The 26367-nt window shown below is 48.9% G+C and overlaps 2 protein-coding genes across 16 annotated transcripts in view; both read right to left on the minus strand.

Annotated features, from left to right (window-relative positions):
• The window catches only part of FARP2 (FERM, ARH/RhoGEF and pleckstrin domain protein 2), a 104304-nt gene extending 99023 nt beyond the window's left edge, over window positions 1-5281 (minus strand). For all 11 annotated transcript variants that reach the window (XR_013557128.1, XR_009607504.2, XR_009607503.2 and 8 more), the window contains exon 1: window positions 5165-5281. The gene's annotated coding sequence lies outside the window, so the exon portion shown is untranslated. The remainder of the gene's footprint in view (window positions 1-5164) is intronic.
• Window positions 5282-7148: 1867 nt separating this feature from the next.
• Window positions 7149-26367, minus strand: part of SEPTIN2 (septin 2) — a 34939-nt gene continuing 15720 nt past the window's right edge. For 4 of the 5 annotated variants that reach the window (XM_060624397.3, XM_078450629.2, XM_060624396.2 and 1 more), the window contains 10 exons: window positions 22387-22509; window positions 21672-21795; window positions 20248-20382; window positions 19951-20068; window positions 16081-16182; window positions 15562-15707; window positions 14121-14204; window positions 12524-12581; window positions 11083-11185; window positions 7149-9202 (listed from right to left, as the gene is read on the minus strand). In XM_060624397.3, coding sequence (XP_060480380.1) covers window positions 11084-11185; window positions 12524-12581; window positions 14121-14204; window positions 15562-15707; window positions 16081-16182; window positions 19951-20068; window positions 20248-20382; window positions 21672-21795; window positions 22387-22509 — 992 coding nt within the window. In that variant the 3' untranslated portion in view covers window positions 7149-9202; window position 11083. The remainder of the gene's footprint in view (window positions 9203-11082; window positions 11186-12523; window positions 12582-14120; window positions 14205-15561; window positions 15708-16080; window positions 16183-19950; window positions 20069-20247; window positions 20383-21671; window positions 21796-22386; window positions 22510-26367) is intronic. The other variant, XM_060624394.2, reaches the window with a different exon arrangement.

Genomic DNA, 26367 nt, shown 5'->3' on the forward strand with positions numbered 1-26367 from the left:
TCTGATTGCAATCAATTTAGGCTGCTGCCGCTTTCCACTACAACCTTGTTCCTTTTACGTCAGGCAGCTTAGTAGGGGCTGCTGGCATTTTGGGGATGCAGCTCAGGGCACAAGGAGCTGGAGACGCATTTAGCTTGGATTTGGTGGGATACGTGTATGTTTGCAATTACTTCTTGTACACTTACCACCTGCCATCTCAGTGCAGGTAGGGCTTCTGGGAACACTGGCATCACCCACTACGCCTGCCCCCCCAGGGGCACATGAAACAAAGGTGCAGGGCTGGGGGCCTGAGGCCATCTGTACACATCTGATGGTGCCCAGCACTGGCGGTGCATGGGCTATGGGAAAGAAACAAGGTTTGAAATAAGGGGAGCCAGATGCTCACCTGTGGGAAAATTATCATCACACACGTTAAACTGTAAGTAGATAAAACTGATGTTCTTGTTTGTCAGAAAAATAAATGTTAATGTAGTAGGTCTATCAACATAACACAGATTATTTTTTTACTTTTTGAATGGAATTGTACAGAATTGAATTTATCAGAACTCCTGCTTTTCTGAGACACACACCTATAGCTGTACTAGAAACAGCAAACATATACTGTCCATAGGTGTAACCATGTTTTATGCATCCTATCGATAAATATTTTTGATCACTTGTGTGAGAGGAATCATTGAGTTCTTTCTATTCTCTATCACATGAAGAGACCATTAAAAACACATATGCTACTTTTGAACAAATATGCCATTTAGTGATGTTATTCTCAGCTTTTTTGAATCTGTACCTTTTTCTTATTCTACATAAATATTCACTTTCCAGTTAATTATTTACAACACTGTATTTGTTTTCTTAGAAAGGCTCCCTCTCCCAAATTGTATGTATAAGCTTCAGGCCACATAAAACTTGGCATCTGCCCTTGCCCCAAATGAAATTTGAAATTTGATTTATTCAAATGTATTGAGCACGTGCTCAGTATCAAGAAAATCTAAGTCTGTAAGAACATGGGAGTTTTTTTTAAATTTTTTTATTTTTAATGTTAATTTATTTTTGAGAGAGAGACAGAGCGTGAGTGGGTGTGGGGCACAGACAGAGGAGACAGAATCCAAAGCAGGCTCCGGGCTCTTAGGTATCAGCACAGAGCCCGATGTGGGGCTCAAACTCTCGGACCTCAAGATCATGACCTAAATTGAAGTTGGACACTCAACTGACTGAGTCCCCCAGGTGTCCCTATAAGGACATGAGAGTTGATGAGACAGCCCCTCCCTATTACAGCAGGAGAAGATGGTGTGTTAAATGGTGGTGGGCACCACAGAAAAAGTAAAGCAAGGCTGGCAGACAGGAATTGGGTGTCTGCAAGAGAGGGAGAAGCCCTCCGCAGGAGGGCATCTGCATCAGGCCAAAAGAAGGTTCTGGCACACACCCCAACGCCACAGTGTCCCAAGGGATGGCCACTGCTAGGCCCACATCATCTTATTTAATCCTCACAATCCCCATCACATAGATCGAGGAACTCAGGCTCAGAAAGGTTAGTGACTCGCTGGTGGTTGGTCAGTTCCTCAAGTGGCACCAACCCCACCCTGATTCCACAGTGGAGCATCTCCTCTTGGTTTACGTGACCCTGCAGGCCAAGCACAGGCCCACAAGATCTAAAGACAACTCTGGGGGCGCCTGGGTGGCTCAGTTGGTTAAGCATCTGACTCTTGGTATTGGCTCAGGTCATGATCTCATGAAGGCTGCTTGGAATTCTCTCTCTCCCTCTCTCTGCCCCTCCCCTGCTCATGTGCGCACTCTCACAGAATAACTACGCTTTATTTTTGTAAAATTTGTTAATGTTTTATTTTTGAAACAGAGAGAGAGAGAGAGAGAGAGAGAGACAGAGACAGAGACAGAGACAGAGGAGACGGACAAAGTGCGAGCGGGGGAGGGACAGAGAGAGAGGGAGACAGAATCTGAAGCAGGCTCCAGGCTCCGAGTTGTCAGCACCGAGCCCGACATGGGGCTCGAACCCACAAACCACGAGATCATAACTTAAGCTGAGGTCGGATGCTTAACTGACTGAGCCACCCAGGCGCCCCCAAATAAATACACTTTAAAAAAATAAGTAAATAAATTGTGGTATGATTATATTCCAGTTGACTGTAGATCACTTCACTAATTTACATTAAAAAAATAAAATAAAAGACAGCTCTGTAAGTGGCCAGTACCACCTCTCCACAACAGTAACCAGGAGCAGAAAGTACAAGGTAAACCCAGGAAGAGGGTGCTTGCCTGACTCAGAGAGGCTTCCTGGGAGAAGTCAGGGCAGGGGCCCTGCAGGGGTCAGGACAAAGAACAATGTGGGTAGGTGTGGGGTCCTGAGGATGCCCGCAAGGGGCTGGGCCCTGAGGGACCTTGTGGGCCTACCGAGAGGTCTGGATGTCATCTTAGGTCTCCTTCTGCTCTGCAGCTGGGAGAGTCATCACTGCATCCTACAACGTTACAGTACCTTTCTGTTTTTTAAAAAGGCTATAAACTAAAACACCGGTTTGGCAGGGTAGAAATAATCCCATGACCCTAAAATAAAACTACATATATCCCTAACATCCCTTTCCATCCTGGTCCACGTCTTCACATATTTTTACAACAGTGTAATTGCTATGTACCCATGGTGTCACCTTTTTAGTGAAGGCATGTTTTTGAACCGATTTCCATAAATCAAAGGTTCGCATTTTGTCTGGATTCCCAGAGCATGCTCACTAGCTGTGGAGAACCCTACCATCCTGACATGCAGGATTTGTGTATCAGGGTTGGTTTTCAGAACGGGGACTACAAAATGAAAATCGTTAGCACATACCGCTAACTGCTCTCCAAAAAGAGCAAACCGATTTACAGAATCACCACCAAAGTAACCAATCCCAGAAACCCACAAGAGTGGGCTTTACCATATTAAGTTCTGTGTAATCCTCACTTCTTTGACTCCCTGTTGCCAAGGTAAAACCTGGAGTAGACAAATGTACTATAGTCCAGTGACCCCGTGGACACCCGGATTTCAGACCACGACACAAGTGCCCTCAGATCAACACTCAACTTTACAGTGGGGTTTCCCTGAACGCCTACTGCCACTGCTGCGTGTCGGAGGCTTGCCACCCACTGAGTGAAAGGGGCAGCTGGTGAGCTGATGAGAAAGTGGGTGAAGGAAAAACAGGAACAAAACGGAACAGGTGAGCAGCAGTAAGTTACTGTCTGACTACAGAGGGGGTGCCAAGGTGACCAGAGGCCAGTGTGTGGACAGAAGGGATTACCCACGTGTCCATCTCTGCTTTGCCAATCGGTTCCTATCCTTCCCCCCAAGGCAGTATAACTCTGCTTAAATACTGCCTACTTCCCGGGGCGCCTGGGTGGCTCAGTGGGAGAAGTGTCCGACTTCGGCCCAGGTCATGATCTCACGGTTCATGGGTCCGAGCGCTGCATCGGGCTCTGGGCTGACAGCTCCGAGCCTGCAGCCTGCTTGGATTCTGTGTCTCCCTCTCTCTCTCTCTGCCCCACCTCCACTTGCTCCCTATCTCTCAAAATAATAAATGAAACACTGACAAAAAATTAAAGAAAATACTGCCTACCTCGCTCTACTATCCATTCAGATTATTCTTCCACCTGATAGTATAATGGCTAACGTCACCTAAGCGCTTGCTGTGTGCCACACATCTCACACGTGGCCCATTATATACAGACGCTTCGGTGCCACAACAACCATGTGGGGTAGCTAAGTTTCACCCCCTTTTATCGATAAGGAACAAAGACAGATGGATATATCACGTAAACTGGGGAATGACTCAGAGCAGAAGGGCCCTGGAAACCTAGGAAAGGATGGTCATCATGTAAATGAGCCAGCAAACCTCCCCAGTGCAGGAAACCGCAGCAGCATCTAGTCCAAACGGCTCAGGGCACACTCGCAGGAGAGAAGCTGCAATAAAGCTGGGAAGACGCAAGGCCAGGGTGTGAGCCTAAACCGGTCTCTCCACTTCCAGATGGGGCTGTGCGCGCCCTGGCCCCGTCTCCTCTGCGGGGGTTTGAGAGAACCAAGCACGACGACCAGCACGGAGCGGTTCACGACTCTTCACGCCGGATTCTCTCAGCGCACAGGGGCTCACACGAATCTCAACCGGCAGCAGATGCGGGAAATTAAAATTGCATTCGATCTACGAGTAAAGGTTACTCCGTGCCGGCCTGCCTTAGTGTCTTCTACAGCCTCTCTGGCAGAGAGAAAATCTGAGTTGTCTGTTGGCACGCCGTCTACACACAACCAACACCCGAACCCAATGCCACCAGATGGCTATCAAACGTTTCCACAGTGGTCCGACCAAAACCATCTCATGGGAACAAAACAAACGAAGAAAGAAAAACCACCCTTTAAAGATCTAGCCCTGGGTCTTAAATCTTCCCATCGTCTCTTTATAGGACGTACTGGCGTTATTGCCTTCAGCACATGATTAAATTTCTGTTCTTCGCAGCCATTCCCGACTAGCACACCAAAGGCCACTGGAGGCTGTGGACACCGGCACAAGCGGAAAAAGTGCTGGCGCGATTCGCTGGGCCGTATCCCGCCCCCAGTTTTCCTTCAGATGCCTTCCCAAGGCCTTGGGGAACATTCTAAACCTGAGTGGACTAAAAGCATTAACACCCAACACCTACTTAACCACCTTTAGGATACAATTTGAAGGCCAAGAAGGGTGTGGTCACAACCAGCATGGGCTTCCACCTGTGGCTCTGCGTGGGCCTCCACGCGAGACGCTCCCTGGGCCACCTCCAGGGCCTCCACGCAAGGCTCTCCCCAGGGTCCCTGGGTCCCCACGCGGGACCTTCCCCGGGTCTTCACGCACACCCTCTCCGGCCCGCCCCCGGGCCCCCGCGCGGGACCTCCGCGGCCCGCCCCCGGGCCTCCCGCGTCCGGGCCGCCAGCGGGCAGGCTCCGCACTCTCGGGGCCTCCTCGCGCGGGGCCCGCCGCCCTGGAAGGCCTCCCGAGCCCGGGCTTGACTCCGCTGGTGGACCACCGTCCTGAGGCGGCTCCTGAGGCGCCGGGCCGCCGCGGGCCTCAGCGCCAGCTCGGCCTCGGCTCCCTGCCCTCGCCCGCGAAACCGCGGCCCCGCCCGCCCGCGGGCCCTTGTGCTCGCGGCCCTGCGTCCTCACCCGCCGGCCCGGCCCGCGCCGTCGTCCGTAGCGGACTCCAGGTCTCGGCAGCTCCGCCCGCTCGCGACCGCCGCGCCAGACTGCCAGCCAGCCGCCTCCACGGCGCACGCCCCGCCCCGCGCCGCGAGCCCCGCTGGGGCCCGCCCCCGCCTCCGCGGACGCGCCGTCGATTGGGCTGCGGACCTTTGGGGCGGGGCCTCCACGGCCCGCGGCCTGGAAGTGCGGCACAGAGTTCTGATTGGTGAACGAACGGGGAGGAGGCGGAGCTAACTCGACAGGCGGAGTCGAATGCAAATCAGCGGAGATTCGCCTCGGAGGACGGCGCTCGGTCCTGGGGGGGGAGGGGGGCTCGGCTCGGCAGGCGGGCCTCAGCCTGGGGCGGGGCTCTGAACCCGCCGGGGCTGGGCCCCGGCGGCTCGCCGGGTCGGGGGCGGTTCTGGGCGCGGCTCCTCTCCTCCCGGCTCCAGCCCAGCCCGCCTGCTTGTCCTACCCCCGGATGCATTCCTCCTGGGGCTACCCGGACCATGGCCTAAGGGCACTGACTGCCGAACAGTGACGTGCTGCGGTGGGCAAGGGAAGGCGGCCCACGTCCTCTCAGCCTTGTGGTTCCCCCTTTAGCTTCGCGACTACCACTCGGGAATGGAAACGGGACAGTACGTCTTGGGTCTCCCAGGCCCGCGACCACTAGGTGCACACACCCCTTCTTCTAGGGGTTCAGTGAACTACGCATCCTTCAAGTCCTACCCAACTTGCCCTCAGCGCCAGGTCCTGACACCCGCCCTCCTGGGGCAGACCAGGAGTGCCTCCGGCTGCTGTCAAGGAGATAAAGGTAGGATCAACTTGGGTTCGTTCTCAAGGGGACCCCCACCCCCACAGTGTTTCACCTCCTGAGCTTAGCCAGACCCCTCAGGTTTCCTAGAGGTTCGAGGAACTGATGCTCCCCACAGGGCAGCCTCAGGGTCTGAGGCTCAGCAGAGACCCAGCTTCGCAGGCCATCCAGACAGCTCTGTAGGGAGTGGCCCCTCCACCTCCTGGCCCCACGTCTCCCACCACTCCCTTGAGGCCTTTCCTCTAACCGGCCCCCAGCACCAAAATTGGAGTCCAGAGAACTGTCCTCACTGCCCCCAGGGTGGCACAGGTCTCAGGACTGGCCGCAGGGCAAGTGGGGGCTGGGAGCAGAGAGCCTGGTCCCCGGGATGGGTGACTCCCCGGAGGCTGCAGGGCCCCTACTAGCGCCAAACAGGAGGGTACAGGCTGACCTGAGGGAAGGAAGTGGAGATGGTGTACCTTCTACCCTGGGGTCTGTGCAGGTGGTTCAGGAAGCACTAAAGGTCCTTGGGTGGTCAGTGGTGGAGGCAGCAAAGAGCATCCAGCCACCCAGATCAGGCCTGCAGTTCAGGTTCAGAGTTTCCTCTGTAAGTGGCCGCGTGTTCCTTATCCGTCTCTTCTCAGAGATATTTAGAACAGAAATGATTTCCTAGATCTAGTCCAGGCACCACTGGACTCCTAATAGTGCTGACTTTTATTTTTTTTAACGTTTATTTATTTTTGAGAGAGACAGAGCACGAGTGGCGGAGGGGCAGAAAGAGAGGGAGACACAAGAATCTGAAGCAGGCTCCAGGCCTTGAACTCATGAACTCAGGCCTTGAACTGATGCGGGCCTTGAACTCATGAACCGTGAGATCATGACCTGAACTGAAGTTGGATGTTGAACCGACTGAGCCCCCCAGGCACCCCATAATAGTGCTGATTTTTAGCATACACTCACTATAGGTAGGTGAGCAGGTCACCCATAATTCCTTCCTTCCTAGTCTTTATGGCTCTTTCCCTCGGGCTGGGATCGCCAATACAAAAGGTAGGTACTGATATTACTGGTGCAAATAATTCTTCCTGATTTTGTACACAGATGTTTTGTAGGGCTTTGAACCTTTCCCAGAAGACATTACACCTTCATAAAGAACCAAAAATAACTATTCACTTCATAGCCAAACAATAGTGCTTTATTGATAAAAGGTTAGTTTCAATGGATACAAAATTGCTATGTAAAGTAAGTTTTCAAAATACACTTCTATAGGTAAAGACTATGTCTTAGTAAAAGCAATTATCTATAGTGAAAGTATTTATTTAGAATTGGGCAGCACAACAAAAGGGGATTTAGAGGGGAGACAATGTAGGCCCACCTGCCCCCGCAGAAGCCTTATGGGATGGCAGCTGGCCCTAGTAGTCTTACTCAAGCAGACACAGGGCTTGCACTGACCACTTGCACATGTGCCCCCAGCTCCACCCTTTAAACAGCTTTTACTAGTGTAGTTCATGCCAAAATAACCCAAACAATTGGCCTTGCACGGACACGCTCTTTAGAGCACTTTCCCCTGGTAAAAACTCGGTACAACGTGCCTAAACCTAACAGCTTGTGACTACTCACCATTAAATGACAGTGAAAAGGCAAAGTTGTTGAGAACACCCGATTATTTTCCATAATACACCTTTGGAGTGAATATATTTTGACCATGTCACCATATTGTGTCTGGCCAAAACAAAAACTCTTCTCCTACTCAGAGGAAGTGATTTCTGCATCTTAACCCCTGTTACAGCAAAGTGAAAACACTGAAGCCGCACCTGCTCCCTCCAGGTCTCCTTCCACCCTCTCTTTCTGGGAACTGCTTTCCCAATGTCAGTATAAATGTTGAAAACAGCATGCTGGGAGCATCGGCGCCCCTCGGAGCACATGACAGGGGGACACACTAGGAGGGAATGGAAGGGCCAAGGCCACAGAGCACAGAAAACGGACCTGACCGGTGGCATCTACCAGTCAGATCGTGGTGCACATCTGAAATGTCTTTCAGTCTTACTCGGTACATGGGGAAATTGGTATTACACAGAACGATGGAAATGACAGTGGCTGAAAATGGACAACAGTCTGCACATTAAAAAAAAAAAAAAAATGATCTGCTCTTTGGCTTTCAGAAAACCATTAAAAAAACTTCAAGGAAACAAAAGAAAAGCCAAATCAAGAAAACCTGGTAGGCACTGAGGCTTCATGGGGCCATGAGCCTCAGGGCCCATGACAGGTCTGGGGGTTCAGAGGCCTACCCACCAGAGGACCCCGATTTCCACTGCTCAGGCAGATCTTACTTGCAGTTACAGAAAACACATTAAAGTGCAGTACAAAAATATAAAAAAGTTGGTTTCTAAATGTATCAACTTACTAATTTTCCTTAAAAAGTAACTTTTTATGTTGAGTAAAAATCGTTTATTGGCTATGTGTGCGTTAAGAGTCATCACTGTAACATGAAAACTGGAGTTCATGGACACCTTCTGTCCACAGCAGAGTATAAACCAGTATCAAGTGAAGAACACTACAAAACGTGGCTTGTGGCAGGTTCTCTGCAGAGCAGTTTAAAAAATGTAGCATCAGAATCCAGAGAAATCTTAAAATTTGCTCCTAATGGCCTGTTTTTAAAGGAGCTGAGTATGCACATATCACATTAGATAATTCTATTGTTTCAAGTGGTAGAAAGGTGAATGTGCAGATGAATGAACAGTATCGAATTACAGCAGCAAAACTGGTTTTAGGTGTTGTAAATGCCCTACTGCAGGCCAGCTCATCTTTCCAGATCACTTGCTGGGTCTACGTTGCCACCACCCAGGAACACTGCTGGCTCGATCTGAATGTTCTAGAAATGAATCAAGAGTGCTCCTCAACCATTAGTCAGTTAGGCCAGCCAAACCAAAGAAATTCAATGTTAACTACACATTCTAACTGACCCCGGAAATCAGTTCCAACATTAGTGGTTAGTTAAGGTGGAAGAAAGATAAAAATGAAAGGTTCACCTCACGAAATATGAAGTATAACATAGCAACAAAATTACAAATGTTAAAAGTACTTCATACAAAACATCAAAAGTTTAAAAAAAAAAATTAAATTCTCAGGCACAGGTACTGTAAAATGTGGACGGGCACCCCTCCAATAATCTGTCGGAAACACGCAGCTGTATTACTCATGCGGAATGTTTTCTTCACCTTGCAATGTGTTTTCTGGAAAAACAAAACACAACATGTTTAGATGGAAGCAGTGCAATGCTCCTGCTAGGATCATCATCAACATTATTTTCTGTATCACAAAGGGCACAAATTGAGCAGAAGGCTGGCTCACGTGACCAGAGTTAACTAAATCAAAACAGCATTGATGAGGCTCTTGGGAACTTGGGAGTTACCACCAAACTGAAAAGTATACAAAAATATAAAGTGGCTGCATACACCTAAAGTAGAATTTTCCTGATTTCATAATTAAAGTTTTTAAAAGAAAAGCAGGAAAATCAGAGAAAATGAGCAAACATCGGTCACTCCCTCCTGCCTCAAATGAGCCCTCCCCATCAGAAGTCCTGTTTCCTGCTAATTCCCCAGCACTTCCCCATCAGGCACCAAACCTGCTCACGCACAATCAGCCTCCCGAGCTTGGGCGGTGCTGACATCTCCCCAGTGAGAGGCGCACAGGCAAATCACCGGAAACCCTGGCACGCGATCGGTGTCCACGGCAGTGCAGCGCAGACTCAGCACATGGCCTCGCGGCTGCCGGGAGGTGTCGACAACCAACTCTGGGCTGCCGTTCAACCCCAAGTGGGGATACGTGGACACTCCCGTTCCAGTAACCGGGGACACCAAACAGGTGTATCTGTTTGCTTCACAACTGAAACCTTGCCCCACAAGCCGCAAAGGCAGGGCTTTGTTTTGGTGGCCAATGCTCCCAGGGTGAGCCTGCAGGGCCTCCTCTATCACGTGTGCGACTGCCACGGTGGACTCCTGACAGTGGGTAGACTCCTCCCCGCCTCCAGGTTCCTCGCTTTCTGTCTCATCAATCCTGCCCTGTGTCAGTTAAGCTTCAGCTCACTTATGTCCCCACATCATCTCCCTCTTGTCATCAACACTCTCCTGCCTCTGCAATCAGGCCCCACCTATAGTGGACTCTACTTGCAGCACCCCCAGACCTGTGCCAGCGCTAAGCATCTCTCTTCCATGGAGCCTCTGCCTGAAACCCACATAGCTGCTTCCTCCTCGGGCCTGTATTTGACTTAACCTCTCCCTCCTTCCTCTGGGAGGTGATGACAGCAGTTCCACAGACACCTGTCCACAGAATACAGGGGAACATTTGCCCTTTCCTGGTCCTGGGTCCCTGCTGTCTGCAGATTCCCTTCAAACGGGGAGGTGAGCGCACACCGGGCTAGACATCTACGAGATTCACTGATTACCACGGGGCGGAGCAGGGCTTCGGTGGGATCAGCAGTCTGGATCAAGGAACTCCTGGCCTACCTGGGATAATTCACCTTTTCACGTCACCTTTACCTTTGGTTTGCAAAAACTGTTTTAATAACACTTTGTAATTCTCTTCGAAGAGATGTTTTCAACTGCAATAAATTTCCAATTGTATGACTAGTAAAGGTTATTAAAAAAATTTTTTTTAACGTTTTATTTATTTTTGAGACTGAGTGTGAGTGGGGGAGGTGCAGAGAGAGAGATGGAGACACGGTATGCAAAGCAGCTCCAGGCTCTGAGCTGTCAGTACAGAGCCCGACGTGGAGCTTGGACCCATGAACTGTGAGATCATGACCTGAGCCGAAGCTGGATGCCCAACTGACTAAGCCACCCAGGGCCCCCTAGCGAAGCTTATTTTAAAATATTTAACTTATTTTCGTTAATCACATTTATCAGCTCAGAAAATATGGAAAATCTTTTCTACATTGGCAGGGGAGAAGGTTCCATCTTTTAGAGGCCACACGGTCTCCTTTAAGGTCGGTAATAAAGTTAAAGACAGAGCTTCAACGCGCAAAACGTTAGTAAGACTTAAGGAGGAGGTGCCTGCCATTACATTTAGGTTGAGGTGTCTGGAACCACACACGTCTTCTAGGCTTCACTGTTACCTTACACGTGGTGCCCGTGGGCCCCACCGTCGCTGTCCCCCCCCTGCAGCTGCAGCTGCATCTGCGCCTGCATCCTGGCGATCATCTCCTGCATGCGGCGGAGCTGTGGGCAAGGAGGGGCAGACAGGTTACTGCTTCTCCAGGTCCGTCCTCCCTGGACATTCTTTAGAGGTGTTCTCATGATTCCTAAAACTTCAACCTCCATGCTTTCCCAAAACATTATAGAGAATTTACAAAGAACTCCCACAGATCAGTAAAAGAACCAACAACAATAGAAAACCAAGCAAATGATAATATGCAATTCAAGCAAGAAACAGAAACGATCAATGAACACGACAATTCAGTAAAGGCAACAGGAGATAATCTTTAACCTAGAGGGTGGGAAAGAGGCTGCCACTTCAGGGTGGGGAGTAGGACTGGGCTCTTCTGGAAGGCAGCAAGGCCCTAGCTGTTCCAGTGCTGAGTGGGCCTTCCCTGCCACCCTCATCAAATTTCATCATTACGGTCTCCACTGGTTTAGAAAGGCCTCCAGGCAAGCATTATAAAGTATCTACCTAAATTTTCTTCAGGTAACTTTGTAGTCGTGTTTTTAACATTTAAGTATTTTAATCCATACTGAATTAATTTAGGGCCAAAGAAGTGAGTTTAATTTTTGTTTCGAAAAGGCTTGCCTGTTTGAGGATTTCCTGGATATGCTTGAATTCCACCGCCCTAACAGAATCCACCTTTACGACAGACACTTGTTTAAACTTTGGACCTATTTCCAGCTGTGAATGTCATCAGCCCGTCAAGCCTGTGCCCCACTCTGGATTTCCAGGAGCAGTGGAGCCAGCCCTCCTGGGTTAGTCTCCCTGACCCTCCTGTGCTCAGTCTTCAGATCAAACATCACAACTATGTCAGCAAGCTTCCCCCAGAAGAATTTCGCAAACCCCACCGTTCTGCTGGAATAGAGTTCAGTTTAGAGAGCACTGTGATCTGTGTGCACTGAGCGTCCTACCTAAAGTGATGTGTCCATTTACACTTTGAAAACTGTTTTCGGTAGAGTTTTCCAGTTTCTTTTCTGTATGAGTCCTACGTATTTCTTCTTAAGTTTTTGTTAATGGTTGTAAACGGCAGTTTCTTTCATTATATTTTTCAACTGGTTATTGTCCAGGTATAGGAAAGCGACTAAATTTTGAATATTACTAAATTATCAAATTTGCTAAGCCTTAGTAACTAAAGTCACTAAATTCGCACTATTCCCCAATTTTTCCCACTAAATTGCTACTGGAGATCAGACGGTAACACATGCAAAACACTAATCTACGACACATACCGATGTACATGTAATAAATTAGTGACCTATGACGTATCCCTTAAGAGAGTAAGGAAAGAAAACTGTAATGACGTACGGATGCACGCTACAGGCCTTTAGACTTAACAGGAACCCTTTTCTACTTACCTCAGCTTCCTTCTCCAGCAGGATCTGGTCTTTATTCATGTCCTCATTGTCCACTTTTCTAAGAGTTGAACGAAATTACAATTTATCACATCGCAACTAATTTAGCTGGTTATTTCTGATGACAAATGTCCAAAGTAAAATTTCACTTTATGTTTCTGAGAAATGTTATCTATCTAAAATTACCCACATGCATTCTTTTTCTGATTAACGACATAAACAGATAAGAAGACAATGTTGGAAAAATGCACATCGTGAAATGGTAAATTCAAGAAACTTTCCTAACTCCAAGCGGGGCTGGGACACTCTGGTCTTTACTTACTCGAGGAATATGAGACATTATCAGGAGAATACTCTTTTTTAAGGTAAGCTCTTTACGGACATAGACCATAACAAGTTCACTTAAAAAAGGGAGGGAGCAGGGCCTGAGCACACACACAGAAGATGCCGGTGAGGGAGGCCCTCTGAGCGATGAGGACATAGCTCTTCGTGAACTCATGCCTGGCTCACTCACAGTGGGATGTTCTTGTGGCTTCTAAAACCCATCTTAATTAATGTCTGGTCCCCAAACAAATAACATGGTAAAGCAGACCTTAACATATACCCTGTATACACACACAAACCCACCAGATGTCAAGAATGTGAGTACTTTAAAATAAACTACAACACGGCAGCCTCCCCCTTATCTGCGGTTTCAGTGGACCGTGGTCAGCTGTCATCCGAAGGCAGGCGACCCTCTCAAGCGTCAGGTCAGCAGCGGCCCAGGGCTCCGACACGCCGTCCAGGTATTCCCCCCACCTCACCTCATCCATCACATGGGCATCCTAGCATCTCACAGCATCACAAGGGGCGCGGTGAGAGCAGGGCAGGAAGCTCGTTCGTGTACTCTGATTAGAGTACGTGGCTGTAACTGTGGCACCGTATTACTGTTGTTGTTACTCCCTCACTGCATCCGATTTATAGATTAAACTTTATCGCAGACACGTACATACAGGAAACAGGTGCATGGGCAGAATATTTGGCACCATCCGCGGCCAGGCATCTGCTGGGGGCACTGGAACGTGCTCCTGTGGATCAGGTATGTGGGAGCAACTACTGTGCAGAAAACTCTTTTTGTAAGTGATGAAGGTCACTACCTTGATAGCTAAACTGGGCAGAGATGTGATGTGACCAGACACGAATCAGGTCACAACACACAGACCTTGAGTAAAAACCCACTCCGATGGTGAAACAGGAAAGGTGAGGGCAGCCGCCTGTGTCACTGAGGAGCCGGGCTGCTGCTCACCCCACCCGGGGAGCTGTGCTTCGTAACATCACGTGAAGTCTGTCCTCACTGACAGAGTGACGTTCTAGAGACCAGTCGCTGGCCTTTCCACCTAAAGCTGTTCTTTGCGTGCAGATGATGAAAGCTACCTTGGACAGATTAAACAAAGCACGACACAGTGACATGAGCAACAAGTACCTGGAAAGAGCTTCTGAGTAGGAAACCAAATCATGTTGCTTAGAGTCAGGAAGACAGAGTAGGACAGGTGGAAGGGGGGCCAGTGGGACTCTGTGACGCAGTATGGGCAGGAGGACAGTGTAAATTGGGGGTAACAACCTGCCACCTCTTTTGAGCCTCTCGGAACGGAAGTTTTCATAATGCAGGTCCTGGGTCACCTCCTGGAGATCCTGCATGTGGGTGCTGGAGGAGAAAAGGGCACAGCAAGGCCGGCTGAGTGCGGAGCCATCTGCACGGAGAAACTAAAACCCCACTTGCTACTTCTAAATCGTACATGAAGTTGCTGGAGCTTTGGATACAGGAAGGAAGCTACAGAGGCCTCTCTCTCCTCCCTACCACGAGCAAGGGCGCACAAGCACACAGCACAGGGTCAGGTACAGAGGCCCTTCCGTGGGATGCCTCCCCCAGGCACTGCCCACCTCTGCATGAGACTGTCACCGGTGCACAGAGGCAGAGATTTCAGCAGACCCTTTTAGGTAAACAATGTCTGAAACACAACGTACTTTTTGTTTTCTCTCTTTCGACTATTCTTGACTTCTCAAGCTTAAAAGAGTTGGGTCAGTGTAAGCTCTCAGCAAGACCATAAAACAAAGTATTAATATTTTAGAAAAACTAGAGATAGCACTTTGCATCTTCTAATCATCTCAGAAAACACTCATCGTTTTTTTGGCTCGGCTCTTTCAAATACATAAACTGCCAGGAACGAGTGACAATGAGGCATTCTTGTCTGCTGCTTAGAGTCTAGAGAACGGGACCAGTGACAGCAGAGGGTGGCGGGCTCTCCGTCACTCTAAGAAGCACACAGGAAGCTGCCAGCAAACAGCAGCATGACCACAAGGACCCATCCCGAGTGACCTAAGTGACGCCTGAGAAAGCTTGTGGCGTCGTTCTAATTCTAGTTTTGGTGCTTTTTCTGTTTATTAAAAATTGCTCAACCAAGACACACGTCGATGAGCACGTATGTCAATTTTTAGTTACTCAAAATGTACCTCATCTGTTCTTTGAATTCTTCTAATCAAAGAGATTCTAGATTTTAGGAACACTCTTCCTTTCAGCCTGATTCAAGAGCAATAGCATGTGCGTGTATGTCACTAAATGCGAACTCTCCTTCTCAGAGGGAAAACGTGTGCTGCTGTAGCCGGGCCTGTGGGAGGTGCTGAGAGTGCACTGAGGACCCTCCCGGTGGCCCCAGGGCGGGAAGGGAGGCTGCCTGCCATCCTGCAGCACCTGAGCCTTTGTGCCCAGAGCAGGTGTTCGGGCGTGGCCAGGCCGCAGTTTAGGACCAGTCTGCTTTCAGCGTCAAGAGAGCGGGCTGATGAGAAAGGAGAGGGTGCTAAGCCACAGGCCTCGAGTGGGAGAGGCTGGTTCTGTAGAACCACAGAGAGCTCCCGGTGAGGGCCTTCCACAACAGGTGCGGCGGCCCCACCGCCTAATACCCGTGGCGCCGGCAGCTGTCTGCGAGGCCACACGCACACCCTGTGGTCAAAAAGCTCTGCTTCCTGCTATAGGCGCTGCCAACGGGAGCGCACGGGTGTCTTACATGAGCATCGTCCGCAGCTTCAGAAAGTCATTGTGCTCCGGGTTCTCCACCTCCACAACGCCCCACGGGTAGAGACGGCCTCTGACCTTCTTGCCCTTGGCTTCGATCAACTGATTGGACCCGACCACGGAGAATGGGATACTGGCCTGGAGAGAGACGCATGAGGTAGACCGGGGCCCCACCGGGAAGCCCAATTCTCGCCGTGAGCACACGAACACAGGCACAGACGGAGCACGCTGCGGCTTACTGCAAGATCTCCTCGGACAGCTAATGGTGTAGGACAGCTCACTCAGAAGGACACGTGTGTTCCACACGGGACAAATTCGATGGAAACATATTAAACCCGCAATAAGATTTCTAAACCTCAGGTGGCAGCTGTATCAAAATATATTTAATGCAAAACACTATGAGTCTCTCAGAGGTCAGCTGTCCTGGATATGGCCCTTTGCCAACTCCTTCCAGGGTGCTCATGACAGAGCAGGAGCGACTCGTGTTGGGCACCTGGAGAGGTGTTCTTACCTTGAGAAGTCTAGTCTGCTCTTTAAAATCCTCATCTTCATCGGATTCTGCATCGGGTAAGTGATAGATTTTGATATTATGTTCCTCGATTTCATCCAGAATCTGGAAAAATGACAAAGACAGGAGCAATTTTACCAAACAACTCATATTAAAGACAAGGCTGCCTGGGGCACCTGGGGGGCTTAGTTGGTTAAGTGTGGATTTCAGCTCAGGTTATGATCCTGGTTCGTGGGATTGAGCCCCACATTGGGCTCTGTGCTGACAGCACGGAACCCGCTTGGGAGTCTCTCTCCCACTCTTGCCCTTCCCCTGCTCATGTTCTCTCCTCTCTCTCAAAAAAACCAACCAACCAAACCAAATAAACCCAATAAACAGAACTATCCAAATGCCAACACAGAATCAAGCTGATCACTGACTGCCAAGTGATTTCCTGTTAAGAAAGGCCCCGTGCTCGCATGTTGAGGGGACCCCCTCTGCCCAGGATGACAATAACAGCGTGCCGCTGCTTTCAGGGCACAGAGCAGCAGGCAGACAATCACTCCGGCACGGCAGCTAACAGGAAACACACTACCACCAGCTTCAGGAATGACACGTACCCAGGGAGTGGCACACCCAGACGCCGCAGGCCCCAGAAGAGCCACAAGCATTGCCCGAGGAGTCGGCAGGTGTGAGGGCTGGAGGGAGGGAGGGCCTCTAGGGACCACGAAACCCAGGGTGGCCAGGAAGTCAGCTTCCAGGTTGGGGAAGACAGAAGAATAACTGGAGTTACCAAGCGGAGAGTTCCCTGGAAGCCAAGCTGGGTTCTGGGTTTTGTTCAAGAGGCAAAAAGTGGCAGCCATAGAACCACACACTCAGACCAACTGAGCAAGCGGGAGAGTGGCCCAGAGGGCACGAAAACCTGGGCTGGAGATGAAGGAAGCAGCTGCGCACCCGCTGGCTAGCCCGCGCCCAGCCCCCAAGCGCCTTCTGTGCAGGGAGCGCCAGCAGATACGGGCAGACTGGAGCTTCGCCTCCGCCGAGTGGGCAGAAATACCCCTGCTTTGAACCCTGCTCTGGCATTGGGGGTTCTTAACGGGAACTCTGGGGCCTTTACGATGAAAGGATCAAAGATTGTGGGACTTAACGCGTTGTCTGCACTAATTCAGGACTCGCAAAGAGGTCTTTCTCCCTCCTCCCAACATCCTTCCCCTTCCAACTGGACCATCTGTGCTTTCAGAGCCCTCCCTCCTAGAGGAAGCAGAGGAACCATCTCACTGGTGGGAGAAGCCCAGCAGTGAGCAAGAACCTCCTCCATCTGTTCCTCTTTCCTGCCCATCATCCATCCCTGCTGCCCCATCAGGACAAGGCTGACGAGACAAGGATGAGAACCGAGTTGACAAAATGCAGTAAATGGGCGATTTCCAACCGGAAAAGAGGAAGAAAGTGATGAATCAAAGGCAGCCACACCAAAGATGGGGGTGCAGGTGGAGCCAGGGAAGCTGGGTAACCAGCTCAGGACCGGGATGGCGGCGGGGGGGGGGGGGGGGGGGGTGGGGGTGGCGCGGCTATCTCCTGTTTACACACATAGTTCACGTGAAAAAGATTCTCTGAAAGGAAAAGCAAAAGCCACAGGAGATGACACGATCTAAACTATACTAAGCAATCCTGACATTCGTGGCTTGGAAGATAGGTGGCAAAGCAGGCAGAAAGACCCAGTCTCCCGAGAGCGCGGCCAACCCACTGGGGAGGCCCGAGGCTGGTAGAGGGTCTGCAGCCAGACCCTAGACAGGAGACCTGCTGCTGGATGAAGTGGAGCCAGTTAGAGACGAAGGAAGGGTAGGACTAAAGCAGATCTGCCAGAGGCTCTTTTAGATGAGGGAGCGGGAGTACAGCAGGAGGCACAGGGAAGAAACCAGATAAAGAGGAGGGATTACAAAGGCCCAAGATGAAACAGAAAAGAGCAAAAAAGGATTTCAATTCATTTCAGACTTGGAAATCAAGCCCTAAGAGTTCTGGGCCCAGGATTAGAGATGGGTGTACAAAACATTCTAACCCTGACCCTGGTTCCCCCACCTCTCTGAAATCCAATGTAATATGCCTATCATAAAAGGTGGCGTTTCCTTAAGTGGGCATTACTAAAACACATACTGTCAAGCAAAAGCATGCCTAAGCTTTCAGGGGCTCTTCCAAAGGCCTGGATATTTCCTAAAAGGCTGGCAGGCACTGAGACGACAAAGGAAAAGGTTGACATAGTCCATACAATTGAAGAATTCTGCCATGACAGAAAACATCAAGAAAAATGTGAAAACACAAAAATCAGACTAGGTCCAAAAACACAAGAATATCCGTTAATTAATAAAAAGGCAATAAAAACGCAACACAGGCTCTAAAAACCTCAGAGAGCACACTAACAGGCATCAGGCACCAGGATACATACTCACTCGCATAGGAACCAGACACTTGTGGAAAACACTCGCGGAAACTAGACACCGCTTCCCATTTCTCAGATGGGAGACACTTTAGAAAACCTGGTGCCGGATCTAGGACAGTTCTGGCAGGGGTGGAGCATGCGCACATGCTGCTTTGAGAATGTGAGTCCTTACACATTTGTTTTGAGGGAAATTCAGCTATCTTTTGTAACTTTAAAAGCCAATCGATTTCCTTTCCAAGAATGTATCTGACTTCTACAATTGTCAGAAGACAGACAGGTGCCTACAATGTGCCAGGTACTGTTCTAAACTTTTGGAACACACAAGTGAGCTAAGCAAAGATCCCTGACGCCAGGAATAGAGGGGTGGGGGTGGGAAGCCAAGAAACACACTGAAGAGAGAGTTTGTGCCGGGAATGCTCCTGAGTGTGTGAGTGTGTGTGTGTGTGTGTGTGTGTGTGTGTGTGTGTGTGTTGCTCTAAGCTGAGTAAGGATGCGGGGGAGTGTTTTCTGTGTGTGCTGGGTATTCTTAGAAAGTGAAAACAGCAGAATAATATGTACGCGATGATCCCATTCTGTAAAAACAAAAACAGAGGTAAACCATGTTCTGGAAAAATAGGTATGTCACTGTAAACAACAACTGCTTTTATGGATAATTCAGAGAACTTTTATTTATAGAATTTAGCATATGAACTTGGACTTTCTTTTAGCAATTAAAACTTTTTTTAATGTGTATTTTTCAGAGAGAGAAAGAGAGAGATGGAGCACAAGGTGGGAGGGGCAGAGAGAGGGAGACAGAATCTGAAGCAGGCTGCAGGCTCAGAGCCGTCAGCACAGGGCCCATCTTGGGGCTCGAACCCATGAACAGTGAGATCATGACCTGAGCTAAAGTTGGAGGCTTAACCAAGCCACCCGGGCGCTCGTAAACTTGGACTTTCTTAATGAGCATTTGAATAAAAAAGACAAGTAATTAAAAAATATATACGAAAGAATCAACAAAGACACACCAGAGACCAATGACCGGCATAGGGCTGCTGGGCGGTGAGAGTCACACAGGCTGGAAGATGGACAAGTGCAAGGCAACCTCTAAATGGCCAAAACACAAGCCCTTGAAACGTTTATGGTACCAAACGATTACAACTGAAATACATTCCTAAATGAATTGGCTGCAATAAAATGTTTAGATAAAATAACAAAACTTCACAGAGATGATCACACTTCCATACTCATTCCACTCTCATAACACATGGTGTCCCTTCTACTCATGGACAGTATTTTCATCTAAGGTGAATTACAAAGAATAAGAACTTGACATCTTTGTCAAAATCCTAAAAATCTACAACTGTTAGGTGTTTTTCAAAAAACCACCAGCCTCCCTACCTGTTCCCCCACATCTCAGGACACCCCTCCACTCTCTCTCCGAGGCACCTGGCCTTCAGCTACCCTGAGTAAAATACACTCACCCTTTTCTTCAAGCGCTCCCGCTCCTTCAGTGTGAGGGTGTCGGCTTTGGCAATGACAGGCACAATGTTCACCTTGTTGTGTATCGCCTTCATAAATGCAACATCTAAGGGCTTCAGTCTGCGAGGAGTGAGACAGTGCCACGAATTTAGGGGAAGAGCAGAGAGATCACACATTTTTGTTCTCTCAAAATTATCTCAATTCTTGTATTAAAATGTGCAACTGGGGGCAACGATCAGCCCACAGAGTAAAGACGAGACTCTAGCACACTTGGCTTCTGCGGCCAGTGGCCCACATACCCGTGGCCGAAAGGGGAGATGAAGTAAAAGCAGCAGTGCACCCTGTTGTCCACGATGTGCCGCCTGTTCAAGCCGCTCTCGTCATGCAGGTACCGTTCGAACTGCTCATCAATGTAGGCGATGATGGTCTTAAAACTGTGAGAAACACAAATACTGACTATCGGATTCCAAAGGCAGGCAGTCCCAAACTTCAAAGACGCAGGCTTTTTCTGTCCCCTGCCTCCACACCAAATACAATTTGACAATCACTTACAAGATGGGGACGGAAAACTGACTCCTATGTTTGGCAAGATGGATGTTTTTGGAAAGTGCGCCAAGCGTAATCTCCCCCAACCACAGGGGGCTTGAAGGCCCAAAGGGAGTAAGTAAAAGCACCCGAGGTGGGTGCCTGGGTGGCTCAGTGAAGCATCCGGTTTTTTTTTTTTTTCCCCCATGTTTATTTATTTTGAGAAAGAGACAAAGCACACACGCACACCCCAATGGGAGGTGGGGAGTGGCAAAGAGAGGAGAGAGAGAATCCCAAGCAGGCTCCATTGAGAGTCTGGCCCGAGCCGAAATCAAGAACTGGACATCTAACAGACTGAACTACCTAGGCACCCCGGGAGTCCAACTCCTGATCTTGGCTCAGGTCACGACCTCATAGTTCATGAGATCGAACCCCGTGTCGGGCTCTGTGCTGACATCGAGGAGCCTGCTTGGGATTCTCGCTCTCCCTTTCTCTCTGCCCCTCCCCTACCGGTGTGCATGTATGCGCACCCTCTCTCTCAATAAACATTTAAAACAAACACACAAAGTGAATGAAAGCACCTGAGGTGACTGAGTGGACAGAGGGCCGCCAGCTGTCGCAAGGACTGTAACTGTGCAGAGGGCAGAGGGGCAGCAGCAGAACACACGGCGGGGACAGGCGTGTGAAAGTGTGAACCCAAGGGAGCGAGTCCCAAAGAGAGGAGACGGGAGACCCTTCCCCTTCCTTCCCTTCCCTCATCAGACGCTGGCAGGTTGATGCTGTCCATTGATGACGTAAGAAATTGCAGTTTCTGCCATGAACGTGGTGCTCTCTGCGCAGCGCAGGGACAGACTGCTCTTCTGCTCGTAGCTTTCCTTAGTTTTGCTCACGATGTCAAGGACCGAGTCTCTAAGGGAAAGGGCTAGACCACAGTCTTCCCCGCTGGCCAGGGTTGATTCAGATCAAGGGGTTTCGTTTACACTAGCATTTGATGGATGGTTGGCTCTTCCAGAAAAAATACTCCTTCTCTCTGAAATTCCTCACTTCAAATGTTACAATCAGCACACTCGTCAACTGTTTCACCGTATTATTATACACAGCTACCTCAAGCCTAGTCATCACTCATTAATGCTATGAAACCTGAATACATTAGAGTAACCATAGCACTTCCAGGACCCCGTGTCCCCGAGGAGCGTACCAATCCCTGCAGTTGATGGCGTCCCCGTAGCCGGGTGTGTCCACCACTGTCAGGCGCAGCTTGACCCCTCGCTCTTCAATCTCCACGGTCGAAGCCTCGATCTGGACAGTTCTTTCAATTTTCTCTAAAAAAAGAAACAAACTTAATGAGAGAACGTACCTAAAAACCGACCCAGTTCACAAGAGGAGAAACGACCTGTTACTTTCTTATTAAGATACAAACGAACCTCATTACCTTTCCTAGAGGAAGGTTTTCCGAGCTAACACAAGAACTGTGTAAAAATAACCCCCGAGTTGGCAAGGGAGACCTGGAAGTGAAGACGAAATGGCAGCTCGGAAAAGTTAAAATGCCAACACTGAAAATTATGACCTTTGCTCACACAGCAGGCGCAGGCAGATACCCACACCCGTGGCAGTCAGCCACTTACAGAACTCTCACCTGAGGAAACACCATCCCCCAGCCCTCCCGTCAAACACAGAATACAGGCAGAAGCTATTCCTTCTACTTTACCATAAAGGAAAACAAACTCGGAGACGATGGACCCGTGGACAGATGCCGAGTCTACAACCAAGACTCAAGGGCTGCAGGTCAGCACCTTTCCCGACCGAAAGAACGCTTGTCCTTGTGTTTCAAGCTGAGGCAAAAACACCAATTATGTGCTCTCAGCAGCTCTCATGTAGCACGACACTTAACAGTCCTGTGGGGGCTTCTGTACCTGCGGCTCCAGGTATGATTCTTTCTGGGTAGAGATCGGTCAGGAACAGGCTGTTTATGAGAGTCGATTTTCCTAGACCCGATTCACCTTTAGATGAAAATGAAAACATTGTCATGACTTGACCTGTAAGACATGGTTCATCTCCTGAGTTTACGTGTGGGCTGGCACTAGGTTAAGCCCTCACAAACCCCATTCTCTGCACTCCATATGACCACTACCAATTTGGTACGACTCTCCCCACTTCATTGACGGGGAAATGGGTGCTCGAAGGTTACTAAGTAGCGTTTGCTCAGAGAGCTGTCCAGAGCAGGGCCTTGATTGGAATCAAGGTCTCTGAGTCTCCAGAATTCCCACATGGTGAGATCAGAAACATACCCTTAGTTCTTCACAAATGTATACGATGGACTTTTAGAGGTGGGTCTTTATTTTTTGATAAATAGAATGCAAAGGTTTTCAGTTATGAGTTTTGGTAATTATTAAAGTTCCCAATTTTCACGAAACTGATCTACCAATGTCAAGTGCACTATGGCTCGCCAAGCTGTGGGAACCTGAACCAGAACACACGCCCAAGGCTGCGTCGCAGTCTGCATTTCTTCCTCCTGTCGCCAAGGCAGGGGCAGGCCACCTCCTCCCTTTCCTGCTTTACATACATTCCGTGCCCCAACACTGGCCCGGCAGCTGCCTCAGGTCAGACAGCCTGCCCACACAACACTGTTGAGTGTGACATGACCAATTAAGAGAAACACATACTCATTCGAATATATAATGAGTTAATAATGCTCTTCAACTACTATAATACTTGAATTCTGAACACTCTTAAGTAACGTTTGTATTCTGAGCATCTGCAACTTAACTTCAAGGATGCAAAACACCACAAATTAAATATCTTTTAGAAATGTTTATTATTTTTTTGAGAGAAAGAGAGTGCGAGCAGGGAAGGGTCATCCATAGAGAGAGGGAGAGAGAATCCCAAACAGGCTCTGTGCTATTCGCACAGAGCCCAACACGGGGCTCGATCTGATCATCCGTGAGATCATGACCCGAACCGAAATCGAGTCAGAGCTTAATCTACTGAGCTACCCAAGCGTTCCCCACCCCCCCACAAAATGAAATATTACATCTTAAGGAAGCATGCACAGATGCCATCATTTCACTGTAGCTGTTATCAGCTAAGGCTACATTCCGCGTGGAGAAGTGCTTCTGAACTCAGTGCCTGACCATCTCCTGGGTCTCTTGGTCTGAACCTCCCTCTGCTAAGTCCTGCGCAGCACATGGAAGGAGCACACATCTGTTTTGAAAATTATTTCCGGTAAAATGAAGTACAAGAGTAAATTTGAAATGAGTAGACATATAAAATCAGGACTGCACTTTAATTGGATGGCGATTTTCATACGTGGAAAGGACCACCAAGGGGACAAAACCAGAATTACATGCTGAACATGTCCAAATAAAAGAGCATAAAAATATGCCACCAAATTATCCTTTTAACAAACTGCCCAGCAGTTTTTATCACAAACGAAGAGATCTTGCCAGTAAGCGAGTGCTCAGTCTTTTTGTGTGCCTGGCACAGCTCCATGTGCTGGACAGCTAAATTCCTGCTCCCGTGCAGACTGGCAGTCCAGTGGGGGAGACGACAAACAAGCAAGGTTACTTTGCCACCAATGAAGTGGTGACAGCTGTGGGTAATGAAGCTGAAAGGGAATGGGGCTCAGAAGACATCTCAGCACAGGTGTCTGAGTAGAGACACCTTCTTTAAAAGAAAAAAAAAAAGCAGTTGCAACATTCCAATGTCTGATCCTGAATTACAAATCTTCACTTTAAGGGTGGAAGCATCTTCCCTCGGAATGGCTTTCAGGCAGCACCTACAAGTAATTAACTCATAAACTCAGAACATGATGCTGCTGTTGGGCCGAATCTCTGGGAGTGGCTAGCTTTGTGATTTCTCGTTCACCAGTATCTCTGTCCCAGAGGCGTTTCTCAGGCGCCTATACATGCGAGACACAAGAGCTCAAGAGGCCCTGGAATGTATATCTCACAGCATAAAATACACGGGGCTGAGCAAACCTATGTAGTTGTCCTGCACCAGTGATGACAGCAGAAGCTGACTGGGATGGGAGGTACTCGGGGTTTACAAAACGGCTTACGTTCTCACCAATCGAGATACACAGCACCAGGCACAAGGGGGCGCCACCACATGAAGACTATGCACAGGAGGAAAGGGAGCTTGGGTTTACAGCATCCTGAAATCCCATCAGGCTCAGGGTCCCAGAGATCCCAGAAGCTTCCAATTAAAACCTAGGCGAACCCTCCCATCCCCCCACAAAACTTAGGCCAAGCCAGGAATGCTAGGAAACAAAAAGCTCCTAAACTGGGTGGAGGGTGTCCTCCTCACATTTACTTTTCGATTTTAACCAACACAAGAAAGCGCTTGCTTTCTCAAACACCCTGCAGCCAGGGCCACCTGGGAGGGCCCCGAAGGGCAGCACTCTGAGGTGATCCCTTTTTTGCCCAGAGCCAAGCCATTTCACGGGGTAAGGATGCACAAGCAGGCCCGGCTCAGAGGGGCCAAGGTCCCAGGTGCATGTGCCCTCATGAACGAGTCCACCAGGACACAAGTGTGCATTTTCAGGACGCGTGAACCTACAAGGATTCGTTCTCTTAGCTTAGTTCCAAAGTCTTCGGAAGTGTTCATTCTGTAACCCTCTTGTGAATTTGGTCACACTATCCATTCTTCGGACTTTCTACCAGCTAATATATATATTTGACAATAGGCTTTCTGTTTTTAATTTTGCTTTTCTTGTGAACAGACCCACCACCCCCAATACTCGTGGGGAGGCTGGAAACTTGGTATGAACTATCACCAACTATCACCATTTGGCCAGACTTCAGCAGCACAGGCACCACATTCCCTCACAAGCAACCTGCCACTGGGCTTTGATCTGTGATGTCTTTAAAGAACTTATTTGTGATTTTTAAGTTTCTTCCAGATTGCTGCCCAAACATTTGTAGTTTTTCACTTGCATATATGATCTTTTTATGAAATTTCTTATTCCCTTAGATGTTATCTGCAATTCTGAAAACACCTTTTGCAATAGCGTCTGACTTACAAGGTGGGTGCACTGGCCTTTTCCTGATACAGGTTCTCCCTCTACCCAAAAGTAGACTGTTCCTAAGCCCAAATGGTAGAAAGCAAAAAAGCATTATACCACTCACTTAGATGGAAACATTTTTTGACACCCCTAGCTTTAAAAAAAAAAAAAAAAAAAAAATCACCCCTCAGCCATTCTGATACCTTAGAACACATCATAACAGGTGCACAAAATCAGTCGAGATAAAGTCCAGATGCTCTCAGACAGCTCAGAGCTCTGGCAGCTGGACACGGAAACGCTTCGAGAGGAGGCTCGGCGGGCGTGCTGCCTCCGCAACGGCTTGCTGCTTGCTGCAAAACCGATGCTGAGCTCTTGCTGGTCTTTTATTATTGAAAACAGGCACTACACTACAGGCCTTTCATAAAAGTGGCACGCCAGGAACTTTCAGAAAGCAGGGGATACCTGTATATCATTTTTCTTGTGCTTCTAACAGGTACAATTTAAAGGTTGAGGGTTCTCGTGGTTAAGTTTCTAGGTGTTATTCACTACCCGTCTCACCTTTAATTCCCTAACTACTTGCTTTATTTGAAACCCACTTTACTGAGGTGTAACTCACATACACCTCAGTTCAACAGTTAAGTGCACTCATTTGAACTGTACTGACGGATTAGTCTGACCAAGTACACACTCAGATAAGTAAACTCAAGATAGAAAGGATCTCCATACCATGAGAGCTCCTTTGCCTAAGTCAGAGTCCGCTCTACCCCTCTCGTGTCATTATATGCATACACCAATCTGCTTTCTGTCTCTACAGACTGGTTTTGATTATTCTAGAACTTCACAAACATGGGATCATACAACATGCCTTCTTTTATCTGGCTATTCTGGCTCA

This window comes from Panthera onca, chromosome C1 (genome assembly GCF_046562875.1).
Source record: "Panthera onca isolate mPanOnc1 chromosome C1, mPanOnc1 haplotype 2, whole genome shotgun sequence".
Taxonomy (NCBI): domain Eukaryota; kingdom Metazoa; phylum Chordata; class Mammalia; order Carnivora; family Felidae; genus Panthera; species Panthera onca.